The sequence below is a fragment of the Vicia villosa genome, linkage group LG3 (genome assembly GCF_029867415.1).
Source record: "Vicia villosa cultivar HV-30 ecotype Madison, WI linkage group LG3, Vvil1.0, whole genome shotgun sequence".
NCBI classification, from domain to species: Eukaryota; Viridiplantae; Streptophyta; class Magnoliopsida; order Fabales; family Fabaceae; genus Vicia; species Vicia villosa.
This window is the reverse complement of record NC_081182.1, coordinates 55,367,847-55,390,026: the sequence shown is the minus strand read 5'-3', so window position 1 is coordinate 55,390,026 and position 22,180 is coordinate 55,367,847. Positions and strand designations below refer to the sequence as shown.

The following is a 22,180-nucleotide window of genomic DNA, read 5'->3' as shown; positions in this document are numbered from 1 at the left end:
ATAAATGCAGATTTCATATCCATCTGACACATATACCGGTTGTTCATGTTTGCTAGACCAACAAATAACTTGATTGTTTCAATTCTAAAAACTGGTGCAAAAACTTTGTCGATGTCGGTTCCTTCACTCTTAAGAAATCCTTTAGCTACAAGTCTTTCCTTGTGTCTGGTTACTTATCCTTTGGGATTCAGCTTCACATTGATTGCCTTTTTATCTTTTGGAAATTCGACTAGTGAACAGGTGTTGTTAACTTCTATCGACTTCAGTTCCTCATTCAATGCTTACATCCACTCTGAGTCCTTAAATGCCTCAGTTACATTGACTGGCTCAGTATCTGCATAGAAAACATAATGTACCAGCTAACCTTCATCAACTACCATGTTATCTAATTTAATATCACATTCTTGCAACCTTGCAAGCATTATTCTTATTCTTTGAGGTTTTCTTGTGCCTGCTTGACCTATGACTTCTTCTTGTCGAATTCCTATGTCCGTTTCACTAGCTAGTTCATCAAATAAGAATAATTTTTCGAGATGCATAATCCCTATTTTCTTACACAATACAGTGAAATATTTCGACACATATTCTCCACCACTATTAGTTCTCATAGTCTTGAGTTTTCGACCACTTTGTCTCTCTAGCATAGATTTAAAATTTGTGAACACCTCAAACATATTACTTTTCTTCTTGATTAGGTATGTCTATAGTTTTCGACTGAAATCATCTATGAATGTAACAATGTATCTATTATCTTCAATAAAATCCACCAAGATAGGACCTCACACATCATAATATATCACTTCAAGGATTCCTTTTGACATGCTTCCTACATATTTACTAAAGTTATTCTTGTCTTGCTTTGCTTGAACACATTCTCCATACACTTCATTTGGAATGTCGATTTCTGGTAAACCTGAAACCATGTTTCTTCTCTTTAGATCTCGTATGTCTTTGAAGTTGAGATGCCCAAGTCTATAGTGCCATATACATTCACCCCTTCTATCTGCAGTTGCTAGACACTTGTGCTCCATCATATCAAATTCAATATTGAAGGTTATGTTCTGAGACATAGGTGCCTTCAAGATTAATCTACTACCTGAGTCAACAACTCTCATCATTTTATCTTCAATCAGCACTTTGTAATTCTTCTCAGTCACTTGCTTTATGTTGAGCAAATTACTTTTTATGCCTGGTGTGTACAATACATTAGAAATTACTAACCTTTTGCCATATTTTCTCATAATCACAACATCATCAATACCTTCACCAGCTAGGATATTATCATTTGCGAATTTCACCTTGTTCTTTATTTAGGGACTCATTCTGACAGACCAATATTTCCTTCCAGCCATGTGTGATGAGCATCCTGAGTCCAAGTACCATTGGTCCTTGAGTCTTTCTTCCTCTCTCGTTGTGACCATCAGCAACATCTCTTCTTCTTCATGTTTTACAAGCATTACATCATTTTCTTGATTATTTCTTTTGTTTTCAGGACAATCACTAGCATAGTGACCATGCTTCTGACAATTGTAACAGTGAATGTGACTTTTGTCGGGTTTTCTTCCACCATTTCTTCCTTTACCTGCAGCACCACCTTTGTGATTTCTATGGTTTGACGGTCTTCTCTGATTTGACCAATTTCCTTCATGTTGGTTATCTTCATTATTCAAATTGATGTAACCTCCTCTACCTCTGCTATTGTTCCATCTTCCGTTGTCTTTCTTTTCTTTTCTTGATTGTGCTTGTAGGGCTACATCACCTTTCGTTTTGCTTGCAAATATTTCAGCCATTCTTTGTTCACGAGATTCAAGCGTCCTTTGAAGCTTTTCTTTTGTCAAGTTTGGCAAATCTTTTGATTCTTCTATGGCTACTACCACGTGATTGAACTTTGGATTCAATGACCTCAAGATCTTTGAAATTACTGATCTTGATGTCAACATTTCTCCATACGTCTTAATTTGATTCATTACTTTTGTAACCCTAGTAATGAAATCAGTCACGCTTTTAGTTTCTTCCATCTGAAGCAACTCATATATTCTTCTATGAGTTTGTAAGCTCACCTCTTTCACCTTTTCTGCACCTCCAAACGATTTTTCCAAGATGTCCCATGCTTCCTTCGCTAAGTCTACATCGCCAATTTTCTCAAAGTTGTTTGGATCAACGCATTGATGAATTATAAAGAGAGCTTTATGATTTTTCTTTATCAAATCTTTATGTGCAGTCTTTTGTTCATCTATGGCATTCTCTCCAACTGGTGTTACTTCGTTCTTCACAAGATCCCAAAGATCTTGATAGCAAAAGACAACCTTTATCTACTTACACAAATTCTCATAATTCTTATCTTTTGGGATTGGAAGATTGGTTGGAATCAACTCCAAACTCTGAGATAATCCGAATCAATCTTGATGAACAAGAATCAATCTTTATAATTGATTACGCCTCTCGTTCTTCACTCTCCACTCGAGTGTTTCAATCACTCCTGGATTGCAAGATGATTCAACTGCGTAAAGATTATGAGAGAAGATAAATTGAGAGGAAAAATGAGAAAACGTGAAAATTAGGGTTTTGGGAGTAAGGAGAAGAAGATGGAATAGAGTCTGCAGAGTTTCATTATGCTTTCAACTAGAAATTTTATTCATCCTTGATCTCCTTCTTATTTAAAACAGTAGAGTACCTCTCTATTTATAGCTGAGTTTAGTTGTTCACCAAGCAAACTCTAACTAACTCAGTTAATACACAAAACAACTTATAAGTTCAACTCTGTCAAAATACAATCCTTCGATAACTACATACTTCAACAACTACTTATTATATAATCAACAAATATATGATTTTTGATAGAAACATTGTTGAACGACAACTTTATTAATATTAATAAATATGATTTTTTGGTTAAAACCTCCAATGACCAAAAACTCAATGGAAAAAATGGTGCAAGTAAGAGTAAGATCATCCATGTTACAAAAAGTTAATTGGAATAAAAATTAATGTGTATGATATTCCACGATCTCAAATACATATTGCATGCAAAAACTTTCAAATGATAAACATTGCTTCCAAATGTTAAGGTCATATGGAAGGGTCATTTACAACTCGCTGCAAGCTTTCCATAGTATTTTTTTCTTGCTTGTTTCATAAGCTTTTCACAAGAATATTATTGTAGACATTTTTTAAGGTATCCATTGAATATGAGCCAAATTATAATCCTAAAAAAATGTTACCATGTGCTTTTTTAATGATAAGTTAAGAAACATAATTTTACCTCATTTAACTACCAATGTAGTTTGAAGCACAATTACAAATGAATGATATAAAAACAAAATGGGAGATTCTGATGGTGTCATCTCCAAGAGTACTTCTTATATAAGACAGAAATTTCATATATAACTCAAAGTAACTATTATTTTTGTTAGTATATTTTCTTATTAATAATGTCCTCCTAACTCCTGAAAAGGAAAATTTGTCACTAATTAATCAATTAGTAATTGAGTATGAGTTGACCTTGGAAGAAAGATACCTCATATATAGTGAAACAATTGTAGGGTCCCTAAATCCACAAATCACATTTGACAAACCTTTTTGTTTAATCAAAAATTTATGATCCTCTTCCACAGTTTACTACCTATATATAAGCTCAATTTTATGTCTCTTAAAGAACAAGTCACTACTAATCTTCTCAAGTATGGCACTTCCAACCACACTAATGTTCCATTTGTTGCTTCTTGTCCCAGTTTTCATACATTCTTCTTCAGTTCAAGATCCTGAATCAGTGGTCCAACAAGTCCAAAAGTATGTTATCTAGTACAACCTTTTAGATATATGTGACCAATTATCTTTAAAAATAGAACATGAATCATGAGTTAATTTTGTTTGTTTGTTTCTGTAGGAGCATTATTGAGAATGAGAAGAGAAGAAAATTGGGTTATTATTCTTGTGGCACAAACAACCCAATTGATGATTGTTGGAGATGTGACCCCAATTGGGAAAAAAATCGCAAACGTCTAGCCGAATGTGCTATCGGATTCGGCAGACATGCGATCGGAGGCAAAGATGGAAAATACTATATGGTCATTGACTCATCTGATGACCCGATAAACCCCAAGCCAGGAACATTAAGACATGCTGTTATCCAACAACAGCCATTGTGGATCATTTTCAAACACGACATGGTGATTAATCTTAAAATGGATCTTCTCATAAACTCCTACAAAACAATTGATGGTAGAGGAGCAAATGTACACATTGCAGAAGGACCATGTATTAGAATACAACAAAAGACTAACATCATAATTCATGGTATACATATTCATCATTGTGTACGAGGTGGGAGTGGCTACGTGAGTGACTCGCCTAATCATCGTGTGATGAAAACTCGGTCGGATGGTGATGGGATTACGATCTTTGGTTCGGAACATATTTGGGTGGATCATTGTTCTTTGTCGAATTGTTTTGATGGTTTGATTGATGTTGTTCATGGATCAACGGGGGTTACTATTTCGAATAATTATATGACACATCATAACAAAGTTATGCTTTTTGGACATAGTGATTCTTATCAAGAGGATAAGAATATGCAAGCTACTATTGCTTTTAATCATTTTGGTGAAGGTCTTGGAGGAAGAATGCCAAGGTAGCTTAATTAGCTCATTTTTCTATACCGCAAATTAATTAACCCCTAATAGTTCGTATGTTTTTCTCAAGGTCTCCGTATTTCGAGAGATTAATCTTATAACATTTTGAATATTTGCAGGTGCAGATTTGGATACTTTCATGTGGTGAACAACGATTACACGCATTGGCAACAGTATGCAATAGGTGGAAGTTCGTCCCCGACTATTTTTAGTCAAGGCAATAGATTTCTAGCTCCGGATGATGATGATCACAAAGAGGTAAAAGATACATATTTAAAAAAACTAAAAACAATATGAATATACTATACTAGTTGCTAACTAATGAATGTAACTATGTGTTCCAAAATATGACAAACAAATACATGTCACTATGTGTTCTAAAATATGATGTGTTAATTGATTCTTTGTCATTTTCAGATTACAAAGCACTTTGACTCATCAGAGGGTGAATGGAAGAACTGGAATTGGAGGTCTGAAGGAGATCTAATGTTGAATGGTGCCTACTTCACACCGTCGGGGGCAGGAGCATCGTCTTCGACTTATGCCAAAGCCTCGAGCATGGCGGCACGACCACCTATGCTTGTGGCTTCAATGACAGCAGGAGCTGGAGTTCTTAGTTGCAAAAAAGGTTACCAATGCTACTAGAGTTCTAGAATATTTAGTAGGGGCGTTGCAAAATTTGGTTTCTTGATGAAATGAGGAATAGCAATATCAATTAGGACAAGTGACATCCATTCCCATAAAGGGTAATGTAAGATAGAAGCGTGTTGTAAAGTGGTAGTAATTACAAATATTTGAAACAAAACATCTAGGCATTGCCTTATATTTCCGTTGCTTTTCATTTTTCTTGACCACTATTCTGTATATTTCATGGGGGTGTTGCCTTGTGTAAAGTTGAAGAATCTAGAAAAAGTGTCTAAGGAAATTGCATCGTTGAATTGTCACTCGATGTTGATTTGACTTTTTTCTAAAGAGCACTCTTTGTTTTTATCGGTTGCGGCGATGGTTTCTTTATAGGCAATGTTCTTTGGTTGCTCTTTGATGTGGAGTTTTATGTTGTCATCGACTTTCAAAAATCTCTCTTGAATCATTTCTCATTGGATCAAGATAGATATATTCAATTTACCGTCCCAGACCACACCATCATCATCAAACCAGCACTTTTTCATTTAGGGTAAATATCACCTATACGTATCAATCTAGAAAGCTTCATTTTATTTGCAACTAAACTAGCACACAGAAGATCGTATGTCTTTCTAAATTTACAATCAAACTTCAAACTATATGTCTTTATTTTCTCTGATCGTTTGACTTCTTGATAAATAAAATCCAATCTTTCCAATACCACGTCACCTTTAACCATTTTTCCATCTTCACCCTAAACTTGTTTGGTCCCTACTACAGGTTTAAATTTTCTTCTCATTTTTTTTGTTAAATGATGCCTACAAAGTAATGCATAGAATGTAAGAAACACCTTTACAACTGAATTCATCAGTGCGGTATCGTGATCGGTTACAATGACCTTTGGCAAGTTTTCTAGGTCCTTCAACATAGTCTTGCACACTTCCAAAGCTCATGTAACATTGTCCTCTTTTTCGCTTTTCAAAAATGCAAAACCCACTGAAAAAGTCATCTTTGTTGAAATAACACCAACAATTTTCTAAAGTGGAAACTTATACTTGTTGGTCTTGTATGTTGAATCAATTATGAGCACAATGGTAAATGTGTTGAACAACTTAATGGAATCGAAATGAGTTCAAAATATATCTTGAATAGTGACTTCATCCCCACTCACTTTGTACCTAGAAACATAGTAATCTTCCAGAAGCTTCAACAATTGTCGCATTTCAGTTCTTGATCCTCTTATCGCCTTGTTGTTTACGGCACATTGTATATTTTTTTTATATTTGGGCGACACTATATTGAATGTTATGTCAGAAACAAGATCCTTATCCTCAGGATTAAGGCAATATACAACAGGATGATCGACTAACTTGTGACGTAAGTCATGATTATGTATATCATAAACTACACTAAATTTACATGTAGTATTCACCTTAAGGTATTCATGCACCTTAAAAAGACATCCACATTTTCTCATTCTAGTATCATCTCGTTTCAACTTCTGAATAGATTGTTGATACTTGAAACTTCTTTTGCATACTATTGTTACAAAAGTATGTCTTCTATTAGAACCATTATCGGACCTCCCGATTACAACGTCGAACCCCAGTTTGACGGTCTCTATTCGGAACCATTGGAACATATGCTAATGAACAGCAAACTCATGTTTACTTGTAAATTATTCACGAACATCTACCTTGACATCAACCGTCTAATGTCTAACTTGACATAAACTAGTTTAACATCATCTTCGACATCACCCGATTTAACACTATTCACCACTTCACCTGGGTTAACATCCATATGCATGGTAACTTTGGAGAAAGTATAATAGTGCACCATATCTACGCTCAATCATAACAGAAAAACATATTTAATATTAAAATTCAACTTTAAAATAATTCGGAAGTGCGTATTTGAAACACGTGTAACCTAAACTGGAAATGCATCTTTAGACTCAACGTTAATTTTTTACATCAAAATTAGATTAAAACAAACAATAAGGAGAGAGATACATGTACATTACCTTGAATTTTACCTTCTTTTGCACCTTTTGATATGATAAAATACAATAATAATATTTTAGAGTGCAAAAGTTTATTGAAAATTGAAGAATATTTTTTAAGGGTTTTAAGAGAAAAGTGTACTCTTTTTTTTTATAATAGAGAAAAGTGCAAAGTGACATTTTCTTAAATTTCTTGCTTCACAAATCTAAAAAATGCATTTCTTAAATTGGCACTAAATTGTGAAATAAACATGCTCAGTGAATAAACACTTTTTCAAGAGTTATTACAGAAATGCATCTACAACTTCATCCTTTCATCATGTCCATAATCATTTTCAAACTCTTCTTTGAAGATGCATTTCCAATCTCTTTTTTGATATAAAATCAAGGTGTCTCACTTGGTACATTGTGTCCATAATTTCCTATGCAATCCTGATTAATTTGGTTGGGTAGTCATTATTTGAGCATTTAGACATTGGCTACTTTTAACATATGTAACAGCCAATACCTATAATTGGATAAGAGAAACAAATACTTGGTAAAAAGAATAAAAATAAACTTGTGTTCATGCGATAAATAATGGATATTGCAACTTTGGCTAATTAGTTAAATATACAATAATACAAAGCCAACCATGTTGTTTTATCTTACAGTATCGTATTCTAATATACTCATACAAATAGGTTTGAATTTGTAGGATTTAATTAGATAGACATGCAGTATTAAATATATAAAATTCCTTAAAACATTGTCTGTCTCCAGATCGGGCAATTTGGTGGCTTTCCTCAGAATCCAGGACACGATCCTGTTGAGTTCATAATAATCAAACTAAATATAAAAATGCATCAACCAAAAGAACAGTCGCCCTTAATCCAATACAAAAACATGCCAAAATCGTAACATAAATATACTTCAAGTTAAAATACAAACTGACTAAAATCATACAGGCCGAACAAAAATACCATCAGCAATTCTGAACCATGACATGCAACATAAGTTCAAAAATAGATATACTAGTACTCAGATGGAGAAATAACATCATCGATTTTCAATATCATCTTGACAACTTGAGTAGCAAGCAATATCTGTTGCTGCTTTCCGATCAAAGTTTCAAAGACATTTTGCTCCCGCATGTCATTTGTGCCAACATCATTGCAATCAATGCCAAAGTGAGGATTATTATCCTGAATAAAGAATTTAAGTCAGTGTCAAGACAAACAGAAAACTATAAAGACATCAATTAGCAATCAAGCAGACAAAAAAAAAAACGTATTTGACCCTGCGTAGTAATAACCAGGCTAGCAGACAGTGTTCAATTATAACCTTTATTTGTTGAGACTTCACAGCAGATAATGTTTCAATTGGTTGGAGACCGCTATTTTCAGCAAGGGCCATAGGGATAGATTCCAAAGCATCCCCAAATGCTCTAATGGCATACTGCAAGGAAAAGAAAAAATCACAATCAACAGAGCATTAATGAATTGCCAAATAATAGCAAATAGTATGACTAATAAGAATACATTTGATCCATAACAAAAGACAGCAAATAAATGGTCTTTCTTAGAAAAATAAGGTGAAGAGGTTTTCAATGTTAATTCCTAAAACTTATGTCAATTTTGCTTGCTAATAAGGGGCAATTGTGTGCATATTATAGAAACAATGAAGATGAAAAAAAATATCCTTGTAAATAAACTATGGGATTTTTTAAATATATCTTTTTGATAAATTAAGGGATTTTGACTAAGTTTTTAATCTTCAATAAGGAATATTTATGTTACTAAGTGTCAAAATTAGTCTTTTAATTAGTGAAAAATGCATTTGAATAACTTTACTAACTTATAAAAAATAATGAAAAATCAATTTTGAAAATATGAAGAAAAAAATCACTTCTTTTAAACTATTACAAATAGGAAATGATAAATAAAAGCCTTATTAGCAAGTTAAAATGATCAATAAACGCCAATTTAAGAAAATGAAAACATGACAAGTTTCCATAAGAATCAACACAGAATAAATTAACTATGGCAACAATGAAGATATGTGAAGACTAGACGAAACGTATACTTGACATGAGTTGAGGAGAAGAATATTCACATATTCATAGATTTATATAATGTGAAATATATATATATATATATATATATATATATATATATATATATATATATATATAATTATGTATAGTCTGGTGGGGTTAGAAAGTGTTGATGTACCAAATGCTTAGAACGTAAGAAGGTTAATATTATTTAACGGGACAGTGTTGACAACATTGTATACTATATGGCGTATTGTGAAGCTATAGTGATATAGCGCCATTATTGCTGCTAACATAGGGCTTAGGTGGTTTGCACATGTAGACCTTAAACCCCAAGGACTAGAGGCATGGTAAGACCTAGAAACTAGAGACTGGTGAGTAGGATAGAAATATGATAGAACTTTATGGTGTTGCGTGATCAATGTAGCCTATTATTGAGGTAAGGCTAATATGCTGCAGAATGCAGTTTCTGGGTATTTTAAATCCTATTTATAGATTTTTCTTCTATGGTTTAGTTTGGACTATATAAACTAAACTTAATACTTTGCCAAAATAAGGGACAAGATTTTCAGTGAGATTGAGACAACTATAACACTTCATTATTTTATTTCACCTCTTTTTAAAATTTGAAAGTTAACAATTAGATTAATTTCATATTTTAAATTTAAATATTTTGGCTTGGACTCAGAATAAACAAACAGGATATAAATGTTTGCAAGATAAGAAATTAACCCCAAGTTAAAAGGGCCTATTAGCAATTATAAAAGTTAAAGAACAAATTGGGATGAAAGTGAACCTTGAAGATGCCAATTTACAAATACCTCAAGTTTAGAAAGATTGGAAGCAGATCTCCCAAATAAATTAAACTGTGGGTTAATAATTGCATACCTGTTCTACTCCAGGATATTTGTCAGCAGCTGCTTCGACGGCAATAGAGCATGCAATCTCAGCTGAACCACCACCATACACAATTGAGTTATTGCGAATAAGATTCCTGGCCACACAAAGTGCATCGTGAATACTACGCTTGGTCTCTTCAATGATCATTTTGTTACCTGCCAGTATGAAACAAGACAGACTAGGTTAATTAGTCAAGAATACTCATATCAGTCTTCAAAGTGTACACCATAAAGCTCCATAAAAAGTGATAATACTACATAGTCTCAACTCTCAAGTAGTATAGTAGTAAATACAGTGTCAAACAACAATACAAATCGAAAACCATCTCTCTCGTATAAGATGACTAATTACATCAAATTCAGTGCAGACCAGTAAGGCGAATATGTCAAAAAGTACACCTCACCTCCACGAATGAATATTGTTACAGCCCTGGAATTGGCACAGTGCTCGATGTATAGCATCCGGTCTTTAGTTGTTCCAAATGCTTTCTCTCTAACGATACCAGCCTATAACAGATTAACATTAATATTAACTACAGCCAAATCTACAAACAGACAGCAAAAGAATCATTGGGTAAAAGGCAGCCACCCTGCCAAGCCATCAACAGGCAGGGATGTCAATATACTAGCACATACATGTATTAAATTAATTTCCCCACTTTTGTATGTGAATTAAAAAATATATATAATTATATATTACATTGCAAAAGAGGAAATGTCCTGGTAAGTGGTAATCCATACATAAAATCAAGATTGTAATGATACCTTTCCTAACTTTTCTGCAGTTAACTCCTGGAACCTAGGAACAATTCTTCCACCTTCATTTACAAATAGATAATATTTTTGTTAGTTAATAGATATGGATCAGTAATAACTTAAAATAAACTATACCCAATACTCACAAGTTACACAGTTATAAAAAGAATATTCTGAGTTTTCAAATCAAAACAAATCCTAATTGAAGCATACCTGTAGCTATGGCAATCAATTCCAACTCGACACCACCAACCCACCTAACAGCTGGCAAGTTCCTGTGCATCAAGAGATGGTTTGCTTCATCATCGAAACCCCATTGGCAAATAACAAGGGTTGCACCTACATCCTACAAATCAATATAAATCATCTTTTTCAATAAAGTTCAACCCCATTCAAGCAGGCAAAAAAAGTTTATCAGTTATAAATAAATCAATTTGAACATAAATCCAAAATAGTTCACACACGAGCTAAAAGCAAGAGAAGTATGTTCCACTCATATAACAAAGTTGATATGAAAAAATTATGCAAATCAATATAAATCATCATTTTCAATAAAGTTCAACCACATTCAAGCAGGCAAAAATAAGTTTATAATTATAAGTATATCAATTTGAACATAAATCCAAAAGAGTTCATACACAAGCTAAAAGCAAGAGAAGTGTGATCCACTCATATAACAAAGTTGATATGATAAAAAATATATATGTAAATAGAAGGTTAAAAAAACATTGCCATTAGTAGAAATATTAACAAGACTATCCAACCTTGCATTGTTTAACCATGTCATCAAAATACTGCTGCTCTTGTTTCCTTAACGTCTGAAACTTCTCCACTGTGTCGATATCAACCTTATGCTTGGTTTTTGGCTTCGGGGGCTCAAATGGGCAAGTCAGTATAGCAATGTTAGCATCTACAATTTGCTTTGGCATTTGAGGATGGCTCATATCCTTGTCAACAATGATTCCATACACCAACTCAGTATCTTCCAATTTCCCACCAACTTTACCTTCTACTTTAATTAGATCCAAGTTAACATCTTTCCTCTCTAAATCAGCAACAGCAAGAACAGCTTTTACAGCAATCTCAGCCAAGCTACGCTTACACCGATTCACACTGCAATATTAAAATCAAAATATTCATAAACTCATAAATATACAACACTTGATAAATCACACAAAACAAAGATACAATACAGATCATGTATTAACTATCATCCTAACTTACATTTTGGATGACAGTGTAGTCATACAAGTCTGAATCAGAGGCTCCAAAATAGTTTCTCCAAACTCAAACTTATTAGCAATTCGTTCGAGATTTTCAACAGCAATCCTGGAAGCCATTTCATATCCCTCAGCAATCCTAATAGGATGAATTCCCCGTTCCAAAAGCCTCTCAGCTTGCTCAAGAAGAGATCCAGCCAACACAACAACACCAGTGGTACCATCACCGATCTCATAGTCTTGACTCCTCGACAACTCCACCATCAGCTTCGCAATCTGGTTGTCAACATCCATCTGCTCCAATATCGTTGCTCCATCATTCGCTGCACACAAACACACAAAATGTTACTCTAAATTTGCAATAACAACGAATACCAGATGTTAGGGTTTCATGAAATGGAAATGAAGAGAGAAATGGAAAAAACATACAGATGATGACGTCGCCGTCGGGGCTCTGAAGCATCTTGTCCATGCCTTTAGGACCGAGAGATGTTCGGAGGATACGAGCGACGGCTTTACCGGCGGAGATGTTAGCTTTCTGAGCATCGAGACCTCGAAGCCGGTTCTTCGTTTCTTGCTCTCTGAGGATTATGAATGGTCTTCCGAACTCGTCGAAAGCCAACGCCATTTTGTTCTATAAGATTGTAAACCCTAACCCTATGGTTCGCAGTCAGAGAAAACTGCGATCGGAAAATGAGAAGGGAGAGGTAGAAGAAGTGTAGAACCCTAAACAATGACACACACACTCTCAAGTTGCTATTGCTATGCTTCTAACTCCTTCCTTATGGTTCCCACCTTTTTCTGAGATTTTTCAATTACAGGCCCGATGAAGTTGGGCTACTTCTTTATGGGCTGGGCTTTTAGTTTTGTGCTAAGGGAAGAATCTTCATGCCACCTTCTTAAATTTACTTGGCACCCACACCCCCTATGTGTGATTTTGTACGTTTTTAAAATAATATAATTGATCTCCACCGAAAAAATATAATAATAATAATATAATTAATTTTAAAAGGTGATAAAGAATTGATTTTAATCTCTGTAAAAAATTTAGTGTAAAGAATTATTATACATTCAACTAATTAGACTATTTTAAAGTGTCAAATTATATAGTTGTTTTAAAATTTACAGTCTGATTTGGCGGATACATAGTTGTCATTGATTGATAGTGTAAAAATTATTTATATTGTAAGTGCATCATCTCTTTTTTCATTGAATATATGTTTTAATAGATTTTACAAAATCAAATATGGGTTTTCGCAGCTCTAACTTACTAAGAGTTTCTCACATCTATGTTTGACAAAATTTGAATAATATTATTAAATTTTGAGATTGTTATGTCAAAAAGGTTTACCATCAAATTAAATATTTGAATTATTTTTAAACTCTACTACTACCATTTCTTACATGTCTCTATCACCTAGGATCATATAATCTAGATTTATATTTCAAATATTCACCACAATGGTAACCTTGGTTCACAAGTAAAATCACTTGAAGAGTGGGATAATTGATGTCATATTTGTAGTGATGAAGAAGATTACTATAAGACAACAAGTTTTTGAAATGTTGGAATTTTGAATTTTGGGTTGTACGCATTATAAGATCAAATTTTCTCATACACATTATAGGTTGTATGACTCGAGTAACGTCGTGGTATTTCTATCATGTGTTTTAAGTCGAAAAGTGGTTTCTAGCCTTAAGAATCTTAGTTACCTCAACTAGTGACTATTTTTTACTAAAGACAACCTCTATTATTTGGGTAACAGATAACTTCATTTGAGTTATTTAATGTCAAAACAATTGGATGCATCACTTATGTCTCAAGTACTTAGGTTTATCTTAAATATGTTCTTAAGTAATTTTGTGATGTCTGCGAACGAGCATGCGAGGTGCTCCATCTTTTAGTTTTACTTTGCTTTTAGTATGCATGAGTAGTAAATATGATTAGCATTCTCAAGATATTAGACAATACAAATTTCCTACAGGTTTTGAGCCAGGAGAAATTGCATATGATTATGACTTGTGAACTGGAACTAATTTGGAGAAGTTCTAAAATGATTAAATGGGGTTGAGTTGTAATATTAATGGATAAGGATGAGCATAAAATGCCAAAAATCTCCAAAAGCTGCCACAACACAACGGTGCCCTAAAGTCGCCTCGAAGTTGTGATGGAGCTGCCATAAGGTCATGTTGTCTTCTATGTGCATTGTACTATCATAGTGTATTAACTAGCAAAAGGGGAGTATGTCTTATTTTTTTGCCTAAAGTTAATGCATAATTGAAAAGGCCCAAAATCCAAGGAGAAAGACAATGTGCAACTAAATTTATCTTGTATGAATGGATATGCATTTACAATGAAAAGGAGGTTTGTCTAGATTTATTAACATCTAACACGGCAGCGCAACGGTTAAGTAACGTTGTTTTATAAAATGTGACGCGGGTTTGAATTTTTGAGGTATTGTTTTGCACAAAAAATTTGTTATTTCAATGATTAACTAAATTTTATTACTCGTGTTTCCTAATTAGAAACTATATCTAACCTATATGGTTAAATGTTTGCTAATTAACAATTTAGACGTCATCAATATATTACACGTATTTGAACCATAAATAAGAAATTATATCTAAAAAAATCTTAACTAAATATTTATCTCATGCCATGACTTGCTTTATTTAATCTATATAATATTTTTTCTTCAAAATTTTTTTATCTCATTTCAATTAAGTTTTATTATTTCATAGATCAATCAAATATTTATTGCATTTGAACAAATTTTTATTAGTTTATATATTAATTAAATAATTATTTTCTCTTGAAATTAATTTGTATTTTATTTTCTTTTGAAATAATTTATGTAATATTATTTTGATAAAAAAATTAATATAATTTTATCTTAAATTTTATTTTATAATAACATATTAAAAAATTAGGAAGAGTGATAGTATATTTTATTAAGTTATCATAATAAAATAGAAAATAAATATATTAAATTATTATATTTAAAAAAATATGAATAACCTGATTTGAATTAGCCTAGTATAAGGTAGTATTTGTAAGGTTTTGTAATTTTTTTAACTAACTAGTAAGAGACCCGTGCGTTCGCACGGGTCGCGCCGAAGCAATTTTTTTTGACATTATCAATATAAATTCAATTTTATTAAATAAATTCGTAGGATTTTTTTTTATATATATAATTGATATTATAACATTATTTTATATATGTATATATAGGGGCAATATTAAGAGAAGAAATATAACAAAAGATTATTGGGGATAACATTATAGAAATTATTTAGCTGAATTTAATAATTTAAAATCAACATATTTTGGGTCAGCAGGGGTTAGATTTGGAACAGCCCTGTTAATGAATAATTATCCAAGCCCAATGGAACCCAACAATTCTTTTGGCCCATTGCTAATTAGTAGGTGTAAGTTCCCATCATTATGGGGAAGTAAAGGGACCGTATATGAAGTTATGTTTTATTGAAAGAAAAAATCAGAATCGTCAAACCAAAACGCACGAGTTATTTGAACAGTATCGTCACTTCGGCTTTGCTGCATGCAGAAGAAGATGACCGAAGGAAGAAAACCGTGCCACGGGTGGATATCGGACGACGACGACATGGAAATCAGGTACATTCTTTCATCGTTTCCTTACGATTATAGGTCTGATTGTTACTCTTTCAAGATTCTGAGTTTAAGTGTTGTTGTTTTTGAAAAGGGTTGAGATGCATTTGTTCGCTAAAAGCGAATATTTATTTGGAAGTACCAAATTTTCTAAAGTCAGTTTTTTAAAATTTAGCTTTGATTTTCCCTCTTATGGCTATTATAGATTTATGGGTATTGAAAGATTGACACTGTGTTGCGTTTTCCTGTGAAAGAATTTGTATAGAACATGAATATATGTATATATGTTTACTTTAATACGGACTAAGAGTGATTAGGGTTTATGTTAATGAAATTCAGGATTGACACAAACAGAGTACAACAACTTGTATTAATGATTCTTGCGTTTTTCAATTGTTGGGGTATCTTTTGTTCATATTCAAATTGTGTTTGTATTGAGTATTTTAGAAAAATTGTGTTTGTTCATATTCAGATTCGGATTTTATTGTTCATATTCATTTCTTGTGAAGTTTTAGAAAAATTGTGTTTATTCATATTCAGATTGATTTGTATTGAGTCTTTCAAGTAGCTTAAAAATTTCTTTAGGGTTTGTAAGACAAATATTTAATCATTGTAATGATTTTTTTGGTTGTTAGCGACGAAGGAGCAATGAGAGTGATAGATGGATTAGTTGCTGAAACAGGGTACAATGCAGATAAGGCAAAGAAAGCTTCGAAGAAAGTGCGTTTCGATGATAGGACTGCTACAACAAATAGAAGAGTAAGAGAACATGGGAAGAAACATCGGGCTGATCAAATGGCTACGACATCCGCAACGATAGTTACTTAACCTTCAAGTCATGTCAATGTTGTGATTCATGATGTAAAGGAGGAACCGATGGAAGCAATGGCTGAGGAACAAACGATTGAGAGGGTCGATGGGGAGCCAAGGCGGGTTTCAAAGAAAAAGAAGGTTAAGAAACCAAGTGTAGGAATGAAAGAAAAGGGAAAAGAGTTTGGAGGAGCAAGTTCATCACGTGGACCAGTTCAGAATCCTGTGTTAAGAAAAGGAAAGCAGCCAAAGAAAGGGAAAGGGAGGCAGTCGGCTGAAATTATAGAGGAGATGTCGAATGTGGCAAAGAAATTCACTTGGAAAAGTCGCATTACAAACGGGAAAAAAAATGCAAAAAATGTTATGGTAATATCACAATTTTGTATATGATTTGTATTCTCTTCATAGAAAAACATTATGAAATGGTATACTGAAATACTTGTGTATTTATGCAGCATTTTCCAAAGGAAATAGCTAAGAAATGCCTCCGAGTATATCAGGATGAAATTAAAGTTGTAGATGTGGCGACTCGAAAGGTGTTTAACTGCAGCCTTCATAAGGCGTGGAGGAAAGGAGTCCCAAGCACGTATGAAAGGTACATGGCTCAGGGCTGGTATGAATTAGCTAATAGTATCAAACTTTGTAATGGCGATACTTTAATTTGGAGCATGTTGCGCTTTTCGCCTTATGTGCGTTTGATTGTGGAAAGGCGTAGAGGAAAATGACTTGGTTGTTTTTTCTTTTTTCTTTTGCGGTACTGCTAAATTATTATGAAAACAATGATGTTTTGGAAATACTGCTGGATAATATATAAATTGTAGTAATTATTGTTTAAATTTATGTTTGCAATGCCTTTTTGAAACAATTTTTGTTTCTTTTGAATTTATCTATGGAAATACAGGTTGGACTAATAATGTCTCTATATGCTTGGATTTATGGATTTTGTTAGAGATATTTTACTCCTATAAAGCAAATTTGAAAGCTAAATATATTTTATTTTTGTTTAAACCAAGTATAAATTACGATGATTGAAATTAAATGTTTTTGTAGTTGTAAAAACATGTATTAAATGAATGTAATTTGTATGTAGTACTATTGAACTTTATATCAAGCATTCTATAACTATAATCAAAAATTTGACATAACATCTAATAAATTGAATGAAATAGTTTAGATTTATACTGCTTGTGCTTCTTGATATATAAGTTTATTTCTTTCTACGTGAATATTTGTAATAAAAGCAACGGGAATTTACAGTTTACTTAAGACGCAAAAACATCGTTAAGAGATATGAAATGTACATGACTGCGGGGTGGTATGATTTTTTGTTCTCCAAATGGGTCAGTAGTGGAGACATGTTGATATGTCAAATGGCTCGATTTTCTCAGAGAATTGACTTGGCGTTGAAGAAAGAATGATGACACCAACAAAGAAAGAACATACCAAAGAGGCAAGGAAGGATGTCATTTATTTTGAGCTAAAGTTGTGTCTGATTTTAATTTTAATGGGTTTTTGAATATTGTAATCTCTTTACTATAACGTTGCACGAAGTTTGACGAACATTTCCAATCATAGTGTTTGTGAACTATATTATGAACTCCTATTATTTTGCTTTAAATAATCTCATATTATAAATTAATTTTTATAATAACGTTAATTATATGGCCTGCATATTAATAAAGTATTTGAACATGTATTTCGTTCATATAGATTACAATGATTAAATAGTTATTATGAATCATATTATTAAAGGTCGGAGAGAAAGAAGAATATATCACAAAAGTTTCAAAGGCCCATAAAGTAATGGCCCAGGGAAAATTAACTTTATACAATTTATGAAAAATGTTCATTATAAAGTATTTATTTATAAATAAATAAAAAAGTAAAACTGAAAAAGTTGTTTATTAATTTATATATAAAAAAAAACTGTTAAGGTATCCAAAAAAAAGTATTGTCAACTTAGTTAAAGAAACGTGTAGTAATAGGTATACAAAGCATCATTAATTGTACTTCTCCAAAAAGGCATTTATATTTTATTGGAAGCGTATAATTGGACCTTCTATCTTAACCAATGATATTACTTTTCTATTCCACTATCCTTTCATTTACGTTTCATTCCTCTCATTGGGATAAATATAGTAGTAATGGGCCCAAGAAATATACATGTAAAAGAAGTAGGTATAAAAGTTGGGATCCTAACGGAAGAAACATTACTTCCCAAAACGACGTTAGAGTTTCGTACTGGTGAGGAGCAGTTGGTCGACGGAGCAAACGAAACTTTCGCGGTGCAATGACGTACTCTTCGCCATTTAACATTCCCGATCAGTGAGTTGCATGTAGATTGAATGTTTTGATCGTCTAATAGATATGTAGATGTTGTTGAAATCTGAACAGATGTATAAGATATGTTTTTTATGAGTTGCATGTTCATTGTTGTCGTTTTTAAGTAAATTTTTTGTTGTTGCAATATTAGGACGATCGAGCAACTTGGAATGGAGAACAATTGGGAAAGACTGAAGAGGGAGGCTGAGATTCGCCGAGTGATGGAGCTGGTTAGTGTTGTAGGTGAATGGAGGAAAGTTTGGGAGAGGTGTAACCGCGGAAAGTGGAAGGGATGCCTTTGGAAACGCGAAAGTCATTTTAGGGTAATAATGGCAGCTCTTGAGAAACGACGCACTTCAATAGAATGGAAGGCAGCATGGCAATCAAGCAAATCTGGTGTGTGCGGAAAGCGTTCTGGAAATACTGAAGGCAAGGCTGAAGAACAGGTTGTGGTTGGTGTTGGGGAAAGGAAAAGAATGTCGAGAAGAGAAGCACAACGTCATGTGATTGTATTATCTTCAGATTCTGAAAGGTAAAACCTATACATGATATATGTTACTTAGATATTAATGGCTTGGCTTGTCTATTATTAGAAATGTTATGTCTGCTAATGTTTGGATGCATGTAAGATGAAGGTGATATTAAGTAGGTAATACATAATAATATAAGCTATGTGATAATAGTAAAAATATTTATAAATTATAGTTTACTATTCTTCTTCTGGATGCAGGGAAGAGAAGGATGGCAAAGAATGTCATAAGCGAAAGAAGAGAAAAAAAAATCAGGAAGGATCAACCTCCATTGCCAAACAAAGGTAAAAGATAGACATATTATTTGTTAGTTTGGTATTTAATATTTTCCTATCAGTAGTACCCTGATAGCAGGTAAAGATTTGATACATGTGAGATAAAGATGATAACAATTACGTAATAAATAATGATAATAATGTTGTGATTATAGTTAAAATGTTAGAAAGAATGGTTTATTGTGTTTCTTCTGGATGCAGGGAAGAGAGGGATGGCAAAGAATGTAATAAGCCGAATAAGAGCAAAAAGAACCAAGAAGGACCAAGTTACATTGCCAAAGAAAGGAGTTCGGACAGGAAGGGAAAAGGAGTTATGGTAGAGGATGAAGATGACCACGTTTCAATATCATCCGATAAGGAAGGGTAAATATATTAATTTATGTTATAGATTTAGAAGCGAAATCTAAAAAATTCTGACAACCTAAATAGAAGTGTCATATTTGTAGATGTATATTCCGTTTTAGTGTTAGATTTGAGTTAATAATATAATAGTTTTAAATGTTTATTTGAAATACAGGCATGATGATGAGTTTGTTGTAATTGAAAATGAAAAAAGTTGGACTAAGGTGGTTACAAACCCACCAAGAATGGGCACGCAAGTTCTTGTAAGTTCTTAAGTAAAACATAAATTTTGTATGATTTTAATTTAAGTGACCGAAACTAATGCCTTGTGCTAATGCGAGTAATTTATAATGAATTGTAGCAAATTCCTGTTGAGGTCATAACTGGGTGTGAATTGGAAGGCAAGACTATCATTGGGCTGTATGACACGGACAAACGCAAGGCCTACAATTGTGTCCTCAAGAAGAGAGATGATAAGAATGAAATGTTTCTTTGCAGAGGGTGGTATGAGTTTGGGAAAAGTAGGAAGTTCAAGAAAGGTGATATTCTGCGTTTCACCATTAGGTACCCACCTGTTGAAGAAATTTTGGTGTGTGTTGTCTGTGGGAATTAGTGAAGAATGTGATGCTGATAACTTGTGTTTTATTTTAGAATTCTGTGACTTTAGTTGGCTCATTAAGTGAGTTTTATTTGATTTTGTTGTAAAATATTTATGGATAACCAAACATGATAGTATTTGTACTTTGGTATTGGTAATTATAGTAGTAATATTATATAAATGCGTGTTGGTGATATATATATATATATATATATATATATATATATATATATATATATGTATGTATATATATGTATGTATATATATATTAGTTTTAAAAGACTTTTAATGTTGTTATTTATATGGTGATGTTTGTTTGGTATAAATATTTTAGCATAAGTTGGCATAAATATTTTTGGCATAAGTAAATCTGGAGACAAAACTGTTATAACAATTTAGTACCATCAGAGACGTCGATTTATTTCAAGAAATCAAGTGTAGAATCAATACTGCAAATTGCAAGGGTGTTCCGAGTCCATATGGAAAATACATGACGGAAGGATGGTACGATTTTGTCAAGTCCAAAGGATTTAAAAAGGGAGACACGTTGATATGCGAGATGCCTATGTTTGATCCATTTTTGTATGTCGCATTGAAGCATAAATGATGGATAGGAGCAACGTATAAGGGGAATGAAGATGTGTTTTTGTTATTTTTTTTGGAATGACGATTTTTAGAAGTTTTTTTTTTTTTGGTGGAAGATATGATAAAAAGTTTAAGAACATGTCGTGTCTTTTTGATACATGTTAGTTGTATAACTTTTAAGACCCAATGCTTTTGGTTATGATAGTAATATTTAACTGTTTGGTGGGTTTCAATTAATATGATATTTTATTTGACAACTTCTGAATGGGTTTTTTTGATTTAGCTTATCCAATGGGTTCTGTTAAAGATCTTTTGGATGCCAATATCCGATGTATGAAATGGTTTATAATATGGTTGTTATATTAAACTGTTTACTGCTTTTGCATGGTTATGTTTTATTATTTAAGAACTTCTTAATGTGTTTTTCAAGGGTTTTAAAAACACTTCAAAATATAATAATCCTTCAGCCTGATATTCATATACAAAAAAAAAATTACGTGTGAATATTAAATTGTATGAGAAATAATTTTGATAAACATAGTAGTTGATAATTATATCCCATAAGTTTACTAATATGGGATTTACGTGCATACAAATAAATTAACACCATTTGGGTTAGTTGGATATTATGAAATACTGGCCCATAACTATTATCTGGCCCATTTGGGTTAAGTCTATATATATGGGAAGACTTCTAATAATGAATACAATTACTTTAGTATCATCTAAATTTTGGAGATGGTGAAGTAGGGGGGTGCCCTTTGTTCATTCTCCTACCAGCAGGTGAGTAAATTCTGCATGCACAAATCTATACTGTTTTGAAAGCATAAATAGGTATAAGTTAGCAGATTCTCATGCATTAAGTAAAACAATTGTTTATGTAGGTAGATATAGTTGGAGTTCATATATAATGTTATGTT

General features: G+C 32.7%; 2 protein-coding genes across 2 annotated transcripts; one reads left to right on the top strand and one right to left on the bottom strand.

Annotated features, from left to right (window-relative positions):
• Positions 1 to 3,666: 3,666 nt before the first annotated feature.
• On the top strand, positions 3,667 to 5,569 carry LOC131655791 (probable pectate lyase 5). Its single transcript, XM_058925598.1, has 4 exons — positions 3,667 to 3,789; positions 3,887 to 4,630; positions 4,751 to 4,889; positions 5,049 to 5,569. The coding sequence occupies exons 1-4, from the start codon at positions 3,683 to 3,685 to the stop codon at positions 5,274 to 5,276; spliced, it is 1,218 nt and encodes a 405-aa protein (XP_058781581.1). The 5' UTR covers positions 3,667 to 3,682; the 3' UTR covers positions 5,277 to 5,569.
• Positions 5,570 to 8,146: 2,577 nt separating this feature from the next.
• On the bottom strand, positions 8,147 to 12,941 carry LOC131661489 (T-complex protein 1 subunit epsilon). Its single transcript, XM_058931047.1, has 9 exons — positions 12,600 to 12,941; positions 12,175 to 12,493; positions 11,715 to 12,063; positions 11,164 to 11,296; positions 10,960 to 11,012; positions 10,599 to 10,701; positions 10,184 to 10,350; positions 8,584 to 8,697; positions 8,147 to 8,444 (listed from the first exon to the last, which is right to left on the bottom strand). The coding sequence occupies exons 1-9, from the start codon at positions 12,796 to 12,798 to the stop codon at positions 8,274 to 8,276; spliced, it is 1,608 nt and encodes a 535-aa protein (XP_058787030.1). The 5' UTR covers positions 12,799 to 12,941; the 3' UTR covers positions 8,147 to 8,273.
• Positions 12,942 to 22,180: the final 9,239 nt, after the last annotated feature.